Genomic DNA, 15999 nt, shown 5'->3' with positions numbered 1-15999 from the left:
AATGCCATTTTAACTAGGTGATACTCAGATGATTCTTTTTACCTTAAATTCTTTTTACCTTAATTTTCTCTTCTGTAAGAAGGGTATAATAACGCCATTTTAACTAGGTGATACTCGGATGAACTGTTGGTAAAATGCTATGTAATATAAGTGAAATTTTAATTCACAGTCATGATTTTGGTCCATGATCTCACATTTACTTTGCTAGTCTCATGAGTACAATGTATCTAAAATGCAAGGATTCATTGCATTTGATATTTTGATGTCTTTTTATCCCAGTCATGTGCACTGCTTTTGAGAATTTGTGTGCTTTCACAGCTAAAGGGCCAGCAAGAAAGTACTGATGGAGCTGTGCAAGAAGAACTATGTGGACAGCTTTTGTCCCTTTTAGGTGGTAATTATGTGAGACCCAAGTATATACGGGAGGTGGAAGAGTAGAGAACTAAGGGCTAGAGTTACGCACATATCGGTGGCTTTGTTTTATCTCCCAGGGTGATGGTTCTCAAATGTGGTCCCAGGACCAGCTGCATCAGCATCACCTAGAACCTGATAGGAATGCAAATCATTTTGTGTTTTTAAAAAGCCCTCTGTGTGATTCTCTGATGCACACTAACATTTGAGAACACTCTCCTAGGAGGAGTGGCTTTGCTACACTTGGGATACTTCCCGTAGGCCGTCAGTATATTAAGAGATACTGATGGCTAGGTGGGGTGGCTCACACCTGTAATCCGGGCATTTTGGGAAGCCAAGGCAGGAGCATCACTTGGGGTCAGGAGTTCAAGACCAGCCTGGCCAACATGGCGAAAACCCATCTTTACTAAAAATACAAAAATCAGCTGGGCGTGGTGGCAGAAGCCTGTGATCTCAGCTACTTGGAGACTGATGCCGGAGAATCTCTTGAACCTGGGAGGTAGAGGTTGCAGTGAGCCGAGATTGTGCTACTGTACTCCAGCCTGGGTGACAGAGCGAAACTCTGTCTCAAAACAAGCAAACAAACAAGCAAGCAAGCAAACAAACAAACAAACAACTTCTGTATGGGAATCAGTGGGATTAGGTGAATGGGTATGTGACTTTGTATTTCTCATAGGATATTTCAGGGCTTTTGTTTATGTTATCTATTTAGTTTTCTGTTTACTAAGATATTACACTGACTCCTAAGTAATTGAATAAAAGCTTCATGCTCATAAATATGGAAGAATCTCAGTATAATAATTTGTTTTTACTTTAGTTTTGCTACAATATGGGTCAAATTACAATATCTAAAAACATAATTGCTCAAATAATTGGTCAACAAAACAGTCAGTAGGCAAATTTTCTGTTCCCCAAGTAAGCTGTTAAAAATAGTTTATCTTAATAATAATTCTCTTATTAAATATCAAAATATTTACCTCAAGTTGGACTCACCTATTTACCCCATATGATTCCTTGGGGCAGGGTCAGGTAAGTGGCTGCCCAAAACTATATATGTAGATCATTAATGTAGGTTCGGAAATATATTTCAACCTATATTATATTGCACAGTAATTTTGGAGTTAAATTAGTTTGGGTTCTAAGCTTGCCTTTGTGTACCTTTGAATAAACTCTTTGAGCTTCATCTTCTTCATCTACAAAATACTGAGAATTTTCCCTTAGTCATTTGACTGATTATCATTTTCTCTTTTATTTAACAGCTGGAAGCATTTACTAATTTTTTTGTGAAAGATGGTTGTAAGACACTGAAATTTTTGTACCAAGAGGGAGATGTACCTGGTATTGGTAAGAATTTATGAGGGCAATGTGCCAGTAGTTAGTTCACGCACGTTCAAGTGCAGCATACTTTTTCTCTTATACATAGATAATCCTTTATTTATAAAGAAAATGTTACCAGAAGTTTACGTATAAGAAATATAGTGTCTTAAGAACAACACATTCTCAGCCCAAATATATATTTCAGGCCTTGCTATAATGTTTCAGGAGAAAATATCCTTGTAGAAATCATTGACCTCTGCTGGGAATACACGTTTTCATTAGAATTTAATTGCATTTTTCCCGAAACAGGTGGAGCCATTTTGTCCAGATGATTAGAAGTGGTGGTGAAACCACTCCAGAGCCCCGCAGCTACTCCCTGCGGTCCTGTCACAGCATCTTGTGCCTGCTGCAGCTGTCACTTGGAATAGCTGGTTTTCCCTACTGTGCATATTATGCCTGAACTAATTAACATGCTACCAGCTTGTTAAAACTTTGTTTTAATAACTAGATATGTTGGTTACCCTTTTGGTCTGAGACTACTCATCAACAGAGTCCTGTGGATTTACCTTCAACACATCCCTCCCATTGCTTCTTTCTCACTTGGTTCCTCTGCTGCCTCAGGCTAGGCCTTCCCTGGCGTTCCAGATTGAAAACCAGTATCTCTGTAATCAGATTCTCCCTCTGAAATCTGTACTGCTTATTCCTGCCAAATATATCTTTTATTGTTCCGCTATTTATTGGATTGGCTCCAGATCTCATTTATTTAAGGCCCACTGTCATCTGGACACACAGTACTTGTCTAGTCTGATCTCCTACTCTTCCAGATGTGAATTTGCTGCTCCCTTTAAGCCCCTCTTCGTTGCTTTCTGCATACTAGAGTTATTTCTTTTCCCTTTCTCTGCTCTCCTGGCTTTTCCAGATTGCCTTTCTTCTCTCCACTCAGCATACCCTAGCCCCCTCCTTCAGAACACCTCCAGCAGAGCCCTTCCCAGGGTGTTCCAACCCACAGCCATCGCTATTCTCCAGATTCCTGTCTCATTTACAGTATCCATGTAAATATAGTACTTCATTGTGTTCTTCTACCTTCCTCCAATTGTTTAATGTTTAAGTCTTGCTTCTTTGACAAAATATGTAAACTCACAATTAGCGACTAGGTTGGCTTTGTGGATTTTCTGTCTCTCATGGTTCTTATCATGGGAGGATTATTGTGTGGTCTGTATTTTTATAACTTGTTAAAAATTAAAACAATAGCTGAAAATTACAGAAAGATAAAATATCTATAATTAGAAGCAAAATACAGTCCCAATCAGTTGGAGAAAACACAATGTTAACTCCTTAATGAATATTTCTCTATAACTGGTTTATACGCATATTTTACAAAAATGGGGTCCAATTCTAGATATTATTCTATAGTGGTTGTTTAATTTTGATAATATTGTCTTCTTTATGCCAATAAGTACATTTATCCAATTAAAATGTTAACACTTGCATTTTATTTCATTAGGCTGATATAACTATAATTTTCCAAACTGATCTCTCAGTAGAATTGAGGTTGTTTACAACGTTTTGCTCCCTGAAACAATGCCTCAGTGAATATTACTGAATACAAATCTATGTGGATTAGGAATAAATTTTAGGAGAAATTCTCAGAAGGGAAATTGCCAGAGCAAAGGGTACACATATTTTTAATCATTATTTTTTCTACTTACGAAAGTACATTTATCAGTTTGGTAAATATTCATCTACATTTCTTTGTTGTTGTTGTTGTTGTTGTTGAAACAGAGTCTCACTCTGTCACCCAGGCTGGAGTGCAATGATGCGATCTTGGCTCACTGCAGCCTCCGCCTCCTGGGTTCAAGTGGTTTTCCTGCTTCAGCCTCCTGAGTAGCTGGGATTACAGGCACACACCACTGCACCCGGCTAGTGTTTTGTATTTTTATAGAGACGGGTTTTCGCCATCTTGGCCGGGCTGATCTTGAACTCCTGGCCTCAGGTGATCCACCTGCCTCAGCCTCCCAAAGTGCTGAGATTTCATAGGCATGAGCCACCACACCCAGCCTACATTTCTTTCTTATATGCATGTGTTAACATATAAATGCTTATTATCAGCTAAAAATGTGGTTATATAATACCTTTTATCCTTGACTTGGTGTTTGCATTTGACAGGGTAGCCTAGACCTTTTTTTATGTCATTACATAAAGAATGTAAAAAATCATTCAAAAATCGTTCCCTATTGATGGTCATATCTCTCCTCTTCATCAGGAAAACTCAAGCTTGTCTTATGTCTTATCAGCCAGAACTGTGTCACATGGCTATCCTGGGGGCCAGGGAGGCTGAGAGAGCAGTTTTCTTTCTAGGGATGTAGACAATGGGACAAAGTCAGGTTCTCTTAGCAAAGAAAAAGGGGAGGGTAGTAAATCCCTGTGCAGCCTCGATGAATGGGCATTTGAGCTCTTACATTGCTACATGTATCAGTGTTCTTAGGCTGCAAGCAACAGAAATAAAGCTGGCTTATATGAGCAGAAAACGGTGTTTTGGGAGGCGGAAGGTGGATAACAAAATTTAGAACTAAACAATCAGGTCTTGGGAAGGACAAGAATAGAGCATTTCCACAGATTTCAGGGCAGTTTCTCTAGGATTCATCAGTAGACTTCCATCTCTCAAATCCGGTTTTTTTCTTTGTGTATATTTATTCAAGGTTTATATTCTTGCAGAGTCTAATTAGTCTAGTTCTTACATGCCCACCTCTACGGAGCCCTGGCACTGGTATCCTCCAGAATCACAGGGCAGGAGGAATCTCCCAACCCCCCAAAAAAGAAAGGCTGGGCAGACAAAACATTTCTGTGGCTTTGTGATGTGGATTTTCTATTTCTTTCTTTCCTTTTTTTTTTTCTTTTGAGATGGGATCTCACTAGGTTGCCCAGGCTGGAGTGCAGTGGCATGATGATGGCTTATTGTAGTCTTGACCTCCCAGGCTCAAGTGATTCTCCCGCCTCAGCCTCCCGAGTAGTTGGGACTACAGGCACATGCCACCACACCTGGCTAATTTTTAAAAATTATTTGTATTGACAAGGTCTTGCTGTGTTGCCCAGGTTGGTCTCAAACTCCCGGGGTCAAGCAATCCTCCTGCCTTGGCCTCTTAAAATGCTGGGATTATAGGTGTGAGACGCTGCACCTGGCCGATTTTCTATTTCTTTTATTGCATTTTAAATTGGCTATTGCTGCAAATAGAAGGCTGTTGATTTTTGCAAATTAACATTGTGACCAACTATCTAACATAATTCTCATATTTTTAATAGTTTTTCTAATTAAAAAAGATTGATAATTAAATGTTTAATTTTCATTGAAATTAGTTCAAGGAAGGATTTAATAGAAGGTGGATACAATGACTGTATTTAGTATAGGAACTGGACCTTCTTGGGGGGAGTCAGTGAAGGCTTCCTGAGATGGTGGCATTTCAGCTGAGATCTGAAAGATGAGTACGCATTTGGTAGGTAAAAGGTTGGGGATGGGATAGGAGAACAGCTTGTGTAAGGCCCTGAGGCCAGATCAAAAGGAGCAGAAGTACAGAGTTCAGGGAAAGGTACCCAGAGGAGGCTGCAATTTAAGATGCAATTATTGACTGGGCATGGTGGTTCACGCCTGTAATCCCAGCACTTTGGGAGGCTGAGCCGGGCAGATCACTTGAGGTAAGGAATTTGAGACTAGCCTGGCCAACATGGTAAAGCCCTGTCTCTACTAAAACTACAAAAAATTAGCCAGGCATGATGGCGTGTGCCTGTAATCCCAGCTACTTGGGAGGCTGAGGCACAAGAATCACTTGAACTTGGGAGGCGGAGGTTGCAGTGAACTGAGATTGCGCCACTGCACTCCAGCCTGGGAGACGGAGCAAAACTCCATCTCTAAAAAAAAAAAAAAAAAAAAAAAGGAAAAAGATGCAATTATTGGGCAGGCATGGTGGCTCACACCTGTAATCCCAGCACTTTGGGAGGCCAAGGCGAGTGGATCACTTGAGGTCAGGAGTTTGAGACCAGCCTGGCCAACATAGTGAAACCCCATCTCTACGAAAAAAATACAAAAATTAGCTGGATATGGTGGCACACGCTTGTAGTCCCAGCTACTCAGGATGCTGAGGCAGGAGAATGGCTTGAAGGGAGATGGAGATTGCAGTGAGCTGAGATGGCACCACTGCACTCCAGCCTGGGCAGCAGAGCGAGACTCTGTCTCAAAAAAAAAAAAAAAAAAAAAGATGCAATTATTGACATCTTCTAGTAGAACCCCCCCAAAAAATTATTCTATGACCATATTGAAAACTTCTTACATTAAAATAAAAGAGGAAACAATAGTGTAAAAGCCATAGTAACTTATCTCATTTGACTAGTTATGTGATTATATCCTAATTTCTTGACTTTTGTTTTCAGAATGCGGTCGAACTATTCCTGGAGCAACTAAAGGGGCAAAAATGATGAAATTGTATATAGACAATGCAGCCCCGGATAAACTAAAAGGACTGTGCATATTTTTTGTTCGTTGCCGTAATGATGTTGCTATAAACGTTAAAACTATTCAAGAGGTATGTTTAAAAATTTCCCCAAATACATAGTTAAACATTGAATATATTTTCATAGTCATGCTTTACTTTGCTTTCTCTTTTTAAATATAGGACTGAATTGAGTTCCAAGAAAATAAATGTATTCATATATTCAAAGAAATTGACTGTAATAGAGCTTAGTTATATTGATACTTTAGATACTGCTTTTAATTTCATGAAAATTTCATTTCTTGATGGTGTGCAAATAATTTTTATCCTCCCATTCACTAGGGAGACATTTAATTTTGTTAATGCAAAGTACTAGTTACTTTATTTAATTTCCTCTTCACTCAATATTTTAGCTCTTTTATCGTTTTAAAAGAAGAAGAGAGAGTTGTCCTAGAGCCTGGACATTGCTAACCTAGTTCTGGGAAGGCAGGATGATGGAATGGGAAAAACAAGAATTTTAGCCGGATAGACCCAAATTTGCCTCTTAGCTTCACCACTGACTAATCACTTAAGTGTATCCTCTGGAAAGTTGCTCATCCTTTCTAAGAGTTAGGTCTCTACATTCTTAAATTGGGAATAATAATACATACCTGACAGGATTGTAGTGACACTAAATGATAGTAAAAACAAATTCTTATTATATTGCCTGACATACAGTAGGCTTTCCACAAGTTCTCTTTGTTATTCTTAGAGAGTCTTAATACCTTTTACAATGGGAAAGGGAACTGAAGTCTAATCTTGTTCCTTTTCTGTTATGATAAAAGATTGCTTGAAGAGAGCTTGTTTAGCTTGGTTTAAGATTTTAGGTTGGCAATTATTTTTCCCTGACCCCTTGTAAATATTTCACGGTATTTCTTGTGGATGATGAGAGCACTCCTGTTGGTGTGATTCATAGGTAATCTGTCTTTTTTTCTTTCTATTTGCTTTTGCTCTTTGTCTTCAAAGTCCTGTAGTTTTACCACAATGCCTGTATGTATGGATGTTTCCTCAATCTGTCTTCCATTTCATTAATTCTTTCTTCAACTTATCCATGATTTCATCCATTCACTTTTATAATTTATCTTTTGTTGTAGCTCAGTTATATGTGCATATAAAGAGAGAAAAAGTCCTTTTATGAAATAGTTTAAGTCTTTCATAACTGAAAAACTGACTTCTATCCTATTCTCCAGAAGCAACTATTAAATCCTTTTAATGGATTCTTTTATTTATCTGTATATCTCTAAATAATATGCTCTGATTGCTCCTTTCGTCAATTTAGACATTATCTGTGGCCAGTCGCGGTGGCTCACACCTGTAATCCTGGCACTTTGGAAGGCTGAGGCAGGCAGATCACCTGAGCTCAGGAGTTCGAGACCACCCTGGGCAACAGAGTGAAACCCTGTCTCTACTAAAATACAAAAAATAGCTGGGTGTGGTGGTGCACTCCTGCGGTCCCAGCTACTCGGGAGGCTGAGGGATGAGAATCGCTTGAGCCACAGAGGCAGAGGTTGCAGTGAGCTGAGATCACACCACTGCACTTCAGCTTGGGCTACAGAGTGAGAAAAAAAAAGAAGACATTTTCTGTGGACTTTTCTCTCTGGAAGATGATAATTTAGCTCTTTTTCTACCTTGTGACCCTTGTTTCTCCATCCCTCTATTCTTCCAACATAGTTATATTCTATTTAACTTAGCCAAATATTTGTTTACATCATTATAACTAAATGTAATCACAGATGAGCCATGTAGTGTAACAGTGGTTCTTAAACTCAAACCCATTTTCATCGTAATACTAAGATGCTAGTTGCCCTTTTCACCAATGTTGACATTTGACTGATGGTGCAGAAGCAATGGTGGGAAAAACTACTGATACCTTAACACAAATCAAGATGACACCAAACTGTATGAGTAGTAATTGCATACTTTATTGCCACACACTTACAGTTAAAAAACTAGCAATCAATTTTTTGTGGCCCTAGACCAGTTTTTTAATCTTAATTTTTTGGCTTGGGATTTCTAAATCACTTAAAATGTATTAATTGAAATGTCACGCATGGGTGCTGGGCTTTTGATTTCTGGGCTTTTGGTTTCTTATGGCTGGTAATTTATTCTGCCAAACTTCTGGGCAAGGGCTTTTCACCAGAAAAAAAAAAAAAAAATCATGGACAGGGCAACTTTCAACTGAGGATTTTCTTTACGCAGGTTTGGTTCCATGTCCCTCACCCTGAATAGGTTCCAGGCTATTGCTCCTTTCCTATGCAGAAATTAAAGCACCAAATAAAACATCACTTTGATGAGCAAATATGGGAATAATTAAATTGGGGGCAGAATATAAGTTTGTTGACTTTAGAACCCTAAGGTTCATAACCACTTAAGATTCCCTAATAAAATGTGTTAGTTGTCTATGTTTATTGCAATATAAAACAGGTTATGATTTTTCAGTTCTTCAGTGGGATTAGCATGTAAAATAACATTTAAACTCCACTCTTTCAGGAAGCACTATTTACTGTTCTGGATGCATCGAAAGGACTCTTAAATGGAATTAGGGATATGTTGGCAAACATATTTCTACCAGCTGTTCTTGCAACAAATAACTGGGGTGCTTTAAACCAGTCCAAGCAGGGAGAATCCGAAAAACATATTTTCACTGAAACCATCAACAGATATCTTTCATTTTTAGATGGTAAGTATAAAAGTTAATGTTTAGCAAATTGCAGAAAAGAAGCAAATTAACTAAGATATTTCATAAACATTAGAGATAAAGTTTCTATCTTAAAAGATGTTAATCAAAGTAATTATGAGACTTAGAGGTAAGAAATGAAATCATTAGAACTCATTTTTGAGGATCTTTGGTGGAGTAAAATATATTTTCTTTTTAATTTTACGTTATAGCAGGAGGAATCTCTTTCTATAATATTAATGAAAATTTTCACCATATTAAAATATATACTTCATTATGAACTCTTTAAAATCTATACTTTTGTTTTTTCATATTGTTACAATGCACAATTTTGTCAGTAAATTATGAAGTCATAATATAATGATTAATTAGAATTATATTTCTGTAAAGTATTAGATCTTTAACATTTCAGTAATTAGAGCATAAAAGTACACATTGACATTTAACACATTGACATTAAATACTTCTTAATATTGAATATTTAGTATTTTTATTAATATATTTAAAATATTTAATATATAAATTAGTATTAAATGTCTTGTTTTTCCTTTTTAGGTGCTAGAATAAGTATTGAGGGAACAGTGAAGTTAAAGACAATAGACAATGTTGATTTTTCCAAACTGCACACCTTTGAAGAAGTAACTGCTGCTGCCAGCAATTCAGAAACTGTTCGTCAGCTAGAGGAAGTGCTGATGGTATGGTACAAACAGATCGAACAGGTGAATTGACTGAAACAATTGCATCTGGACTAGTAGTTTTTATGTGCATCGTAGCCATTGTATTTTGTCTCTAAAAGTAAAGGGAAGAGGTATCTCCTTTGACTTTCTTCCAGAATCTGGTTTGAAACTCAGCCAAGTTTTGGCTCTAGGGCAAAATCATTCTTCTTAAAATCAATTTTAAGATATTTCTCACTTCAAGGAAGAAAACATAACAATATGGGTTGAGAATGAAAGAATGAAGAATCAGGAATAGCCATCATTTATCCCCAGTAATGTTTAAATTGTTGATACTCTCCATAAAAGAGAGAGGGAAAAGGCACAGCGAAGAGCCAGAGTGCTAGACGCTAAATAAGCACCTCTTGGTTGATCAGTGGAGTTGTCTGTGCTGTCAAGGAAGTTCAGACTAGGCTGTTTGACATCAGCATCACAGTGGCAAGCCTGCAGCTCTACGGTCCAATTTTTCTGGCAGTGAGAAAAGTAGTGATAGGAATACAACATATGTCAAAACTATGAGAGGCTCCAACTTACACTATAAACACTGTGAAAGAAAATCGGCTATTACATAATTGCCCTAAACAGAAAGAGGACTCTAGGAACCACCCCCCAGACCTCTAGTTCATCAGCACAGGACAGCAGAACTAGACAAGAAAATCTTCAGTTATGTGAGGATCAAGGGGAAAAAATCTTGACCGGGAAGGAGGTACAGAAAAGCATTTCCAGTTTTACCTTTCTAGAACTATGTTAGGAGGAGGACTCTGCAGTTGGAGTGGCAAAAATTGGAGGACTCCCCTAGGGTCTAGAGTGCTGGCCACAGCATTCGCTTCCAGGTGTCATTAGATGATTGAAACGGGTAATTGCCCACTGGATAACTCTTGCAGCCACCGTACCCAGCCAAGACTTCCTATTTAAAAAAAAAATCTTTGGTGACACTTGGAATTGTCAGATTTTTAGTTGTTGCCAATATGTTGAGTGTGAAATGATATCTTGGTTTACTTTGTATTAGCCTAAATACTATTGAGGTTGAGCATATTTAATGGCTATTTTGGTTTCCTCTGTGTTGAATTGCTTGTTTATATCATTTACCCGTATCATTTACCCATATCATTGCCTGTTCATATCATTTATCCATATCATCCCTTTATTCGTTTGGATGGCTTGATGTTATCTGACTACATTTTTGGAGGTTAAATAATATTTTCCAGATATTAATCCTATGTTGGTCCCCATTGTGTCATGTTTCATTTGGTATGGTGTCTTTAGTCATGTGGAAACTTAAGTTTTTAATGTAGATAAATATATTAATTGCAAATGTTAATCCAGCCTCAACCTAGCTATCCCCAGTGACTACAAAAACTCTGTGCTTTTTGTATTTTACTTATGTATTTACTTATGAAACCCTTTCTTACTCCAGTGTTACGAAGACATTCTCTTAAATTCTTTATTTTAAATAGTGAATATAACACAGACTAAAAATGAATATGATAAAAGGAACAAACTGTAAAATGAACACCTGCGTAACCTTTGCACAAGTTAAGAAATAGAACAAGGCTAGGCATGGTGGCTCACTCTTGTAATCCCAGCACTTTGGGAGCCCGAGGCAAGAGGATTGCTTGAGCCCAGGAGTTCAGGACCAGCCTGGGCGACACAGTGAGACCCTGCCTCAAAATAAATGAATGAATGAATGAATGAATGAATGAATGAATGAAAGAAAAAACATAGAACATTACCAGCTCCTTAAAATGCCCTTGGATTTCTCTTCCCAGTTTTAAATACCTTTTCTTCCCCCTAGTGGTAACTATTATCTTGACAATTATGCTTTTCAATTCCATGTTTTTCTTTCTAGTTTTACCCTGTCTCCTACGTTGTCTTTTAGAAATGTTACCATTTTATTTTTAACATTTAGATGTTTAGTCCATCTGGAATTGTGTGTGTGTGTGTGTGTGTGTGTGTGATGTGAGGTACAAATCTAATTTTGTGTTTTTCATGTACCTGTAGTTGGCCAATTGTCTCGAATTAAGATTCTCTGTTAAATTGTTTAATAGTCCATTTTTTTCCTAACAAATTTGTAATATAACCTCTGTCATATATAAAGTTGTTAGACCTCTTTGTTTATCCCACTGATCTATTTACTTATTTTTTATACTATGCTGTGCTGCTTTAATTCTGTAGCGTTTTTCTAAACCAACATTTGGCACGCCAAGTGTTTTCTGTTTTTCGTCAAAATTACATTGACTATTTCAGGCTAATTGTTTTTCAAAATTAATTTGGAAACCAATTTTTAAAGTATCATGAAAAACTCTATTGAGATTTTGATTAGAATTTTGTTGAATGTGTACATTAATTTAGAGAAAACTGCCATCTTTATATTATTGAATTTTCCATTCATGAGCATGATATACCTTCCCATTTAGGTAGGTCTTTTGTGTGTGTAAAATAAGTTTTAAAATTCTGTCCAGAAAGGTCTTGCATATCTTTCATCAGATTAATTTCCAGTTATCGCTTTTTTCTTTGCTGTTATAAATTGTACCTTTTTGGAAATTAAATTTTCAGATTGCAAGACAGCTTGTAAAGAAGTGGTACTAATTTTTAGGTATAGATCTAGCAACTTACTAAATTCTTCATGTTTATTAATTGTAAAAAGGTTGTCTTTAGTCTTTTTTTTTTTTTTTTTTTGGAGACAGGGTCTCATTCTGTCACCGAGGCTGGAGTGTAGTGGTGTGATCATAGCTCACTGCAGCCTCCAACTTCTGGGCTTAAGCGATCCTCCCCGTTCAGCATCCTGAGTAGCTGGGACTACAGGCATGCACCACCACACCCAACTAATTTAAAAAATTTCTGTGGAGAAGGGGTCTTGCCTTGTTGCCCAGGCTGGTCTTGAACTCCTGGGCTCAAGCGATCCTCCACCTCAGCCTTCCAAAGTGCTGAAATTACAGGCGGGAGCCACTGCTCCCGACCTTAGATATGCTTGAAGTTTAAAAATGTAGCAAACTATATCATCTGTGATTATGCTGTTTCTGGTTTTTTATTTCCAATTCTTATACCTTCTGTTTCTTTAGTTATCTTGTTCTGGGACATCTATTACCAGGTGGAATAGAAGTGGGTGGTGATTGTGTCAAACTTGTCATGTCCTTGGTTTTAAAGTGATATTTTCTAAAATATCACCTTTGGCCAGGTATGGTGACTCATGCCTGTAATCCAAACACTTTGGGAAACTGAGGCAGGAGGATTACTTGAGCCCAGGAGTTTGAGACCAGCTTGGGCAACATAGTGATGTGCTATCTCTAAAAAAATTACAAATTAGCTGTCTGTGGTAGCACTTGCCTGTAGTCCTAGCTACCCAGTAGGATGAGGCGGGAGGATTGCTTCAGCCCAGGAGGTTGGGGCTGCAGTGCTCTCTGATTGTGCCGCTGCACTCTAGTGTAGGCAACAGAGCGAGACCCTGCCTCAGAGCAAACATACAAACAAAAAAGCCCCAAAACCAAAAAACTACGTCCCCCCCACCACCGAAAAAGAAACCAAAATAAATAAGAGAAACTGTCACCTTTAAATATTACGTTTGCTGGAGAGTTTTAGTAGATAGTATTTATCATGTTGTAGAAGTTCTCCTCTAGTCTTCATTTACTAAGAGTTCTTAAACATTATTTGGTGTTGAACATTATTTATACTTTTAGCTGCCTCCAAAAAGATGCAATCAGATTTTAACAAAGAAGATTATAACATTTCTATATTTTATAAATTTTTTTTGATTGCAGGTACTTATTGAGAGTGAGCAGATGAGAAAAGAAGCTGATGATTCAGGTCCACTCACTGAACTGGAACACTGGAAACGCATGTCAGCCAAGTTCAACTATATCATTGAGCAGATTAAAGGGCCAAGTTGTAAGGCTGTCATAAATGTGCTAAATGTTGCACATTCCAAACTGCTAAAGGTAAAAGGCTTTTTATTTGAAGTTTGGTATACTTCAGAACAAGCAGCTAGAAAATTATCCTGTTGAACTACTTCTTAGTGTAATATACTGGAATCGTGTTTAGAAGTGTTAGCGTTTGAGTAAGACTTTTACATATATCACAATTATTTCCAGAAGAGGAAATGAAGATTTATTTCTCAGGATTTCACAGACCAATTTTGACCATACTGCTATGGGGTGATTTCTAGGAAAGTGATCATCTTTTATTTTTAAATTGTTTTTGAAATTGTAAATCAATGAAGAAAATCAATATAGGCTCGTTGAGGTAAACAACTGCATATAAAGTCAAAAGTAGAATACATGTCATCCCCACGATTCTACCTCTTTTCCTGGAGGTCATTTACAGTTTGGCTTGATTCTAGATCCTTTTCTTTTCTCTCTCTCTCTCTCTTTTTTTTAAACAGGGTCTCATTCTGTCACTTAGGTGGGGTGCAGTAGTGTGTTCACAGCTCACTGCAGCCTCCACCTCCCAGGCTCAAGCGATTATCTTGCCTCAGCCTCCTGAGTAGTTGGGACTAACAGGCATGCGCCACCACGCCCGGCTAATTTTCGTATTTGTTGTAGAGATGGGATTTCACCATATTGCTCTGGGTGGTCTCAAACTCCTGAGCTCAAGTGATCCACCCACCTCAGCCTCCCAAAGTGCTGGGATTACAGGCGTGAGCCACCGCACCTGACTTCTTTTTCTTTCTTTCTTTCTTTGTATGTATTTCTTTCTTTGCACAGAAAAATAAACTAATACTTTTTTGGTGAAAGATTTAAGCAGTACAAATAAAACAAGTCTCTCTTAATCACATACCCTTAACCCCACCACCCACAACTCTGTGTCCTGAATAGTAAGCACAGAAAGACAACCACAGTTTTCTATTTTGTTTTTTTCTTCAAACATCTTCTGTGGTATTTATGTATGAGTTTACTATGCACAAATGACATAGTTTAGTTTTGTGTTTCTAATTTTTAAATTAAATAAATGTCATAGCATAATACTTTTCAACTTCCCTTCCCTACCCTGATAGTATATCTTGGAGTTATGCCTGTTACATGGAGCTTGAGCAGTATGGTTTTCCAAAAAATGTTGTTGTTGTTGTTTTTTGTTTGTTTGTCTGTTTGTTTTTCGATAGAATCTTACTCTGTCACCCAGGCTGGAGTGCAAAGGCACCATCATGGCTCACTGCAGCCTCGACCTTCCAGGCTTAAGCCATCCTCCCACCTCAGCCTCCTGAGTAGCTGGGACTGCTGTCATATGCCACCGTGCCCAACTAATTAAATACTTTTTTTAAAAGTGTCGTCCAGGCTAGTCTTGAACTCCTGGGCTCAAGCGATTATCCCACCTCAGCCTCCCAAAGTGCTAGGATTACAGGTGTGAGTCACTGTGCCTTGCCCAAAATGTTAATGTAGCCAGTTAGATTTTATCTGATCATTTCCCTGTTTGTGGACCAATTTTCTCCTTTCTTTTTTTGCAAGTCTGAGATATAATTCACATACTATTCATTTATCCATTTAAAGTGAACAATTCAGATATTTTTAGTGTGTTCATAATTGCACAAATATCACCACAATTTGTACATTAGAACATTTTCATCACCTCAAAGAGAAACTCTGTATCCTTTAGCTCTCACCTTACCATTTCCAGCATTCCCTCTCCCCCCGAGCCCTCTGTCTAGATTTGCCTATTCTGGACATTTTATGTAAGTGGAATCATAGATTCTTTGCCTTTTGTTACTGGTTTCTTTCACTTGGCATATGTTTTCAAGGTTCATCCATGTTTGTAGCATGTATCAGTATGTCATTCCTTTTTATGGCTGGATCATATTCTGTTGTATGAATATACCATATTTTGTTTATCAGTTTATGGACATTTGGGTTGTTCCCATTTTTTTGGCAATTATACATAATGCTGCTATGAACATTCATGTACTGTACAACTTTTTGTGTTGATATCTACTGTCATTTGTCTTGGTTATTATACCTAGGGGTGGAATTTCTGGGTCACATGTTAATTATATGCTTAACTTTTTAAGGAAAATGGTTCCTTTTCTATGTGTTTATAAATATTGCTGCAGTGGAAGCTTTTATATGTCCATATGCAAATATTTCCTTAGGTTGGATACTCCACAGCTTTTCAGCACTAGTTATTAGTAAAGTTATATTTTTTTTTGCCAGGCAGGTGGCCTAAACCTGTAGTCTGAGCTACTTGGGAGGTTGAGGCAAGACGATTGCTTGAACTCAAGAATTCTGAGCTGTAGTGCACTATGTTGATTGGCTGTCCACATTAAGTTTGGCATCTATATAGTGATGTCCCAGGAGTGGGGTGATGAGGGTGCCTAAGGAGGGGTGAACTGATCAAGGTCAGAAACAGAGAAGGTCAAAACTCTTGTGCTGATCAA

The 15999-nt window shown here is 37.8% G+C and overlaps 1 protein-coding gene across 3 annotated transcripts in view; it reads left to right on the top strand.

Moving 5' to 3' along the window:
• Positions 1 to 15999, top strand: part of DNAH8 (dynein axonemal heavy chain 8) — a 322448-nt gene that overhangs the window by 12279 nt on the left and 294170 nt on the right. For 2 of the 3 annotated variants that reach the window (XM_026448099.2, XM_026448100.1), the window contains exons 4-8: positions 1671 to 1755; positions 6151 to 6302; positions 8739 to 8928; positions 9481 to 9644; positions 13397 to 13573. In XM_026448099.2, the coding sequence (XP_026303884.1) occupies positions 1671 to 1755; positions 6151 to 6302; positions 8739 to 8928; positions 9481 to 9644; positions 13397 to 13573 (768 nt within the window). The remainder of the gene's footprint in view (positions 1 to 1670; positions 1756 to 6150; positions 6303 to 8738; positions 8929 to 9480; positions 9645 to 13396; positions 13574 to 15999) is intronic. The other variant, XM_026448101.2, reaches the window with a different exon arrangement.

This window comes from Piliocolobus tephrosceles, chromosome 5, assembly GCF_002776525.5.
Source record: "Piliocolobus tephrosceles isolate RC106 chromosome 5, ASM277652v3, whole genome shotgun sequence".
In the NCBI taxonomy this organism is placed as follows: domain Eukaryota; kingdom Metazoa; phylum Chordata; class Mammalia; order Primates; family Cercopithecidae; genus Piliocolobus; species Piliocolobus tephrosceles.
This window is presented reverse-complemented; position numbering and strand designations above follow the sequence as displayed.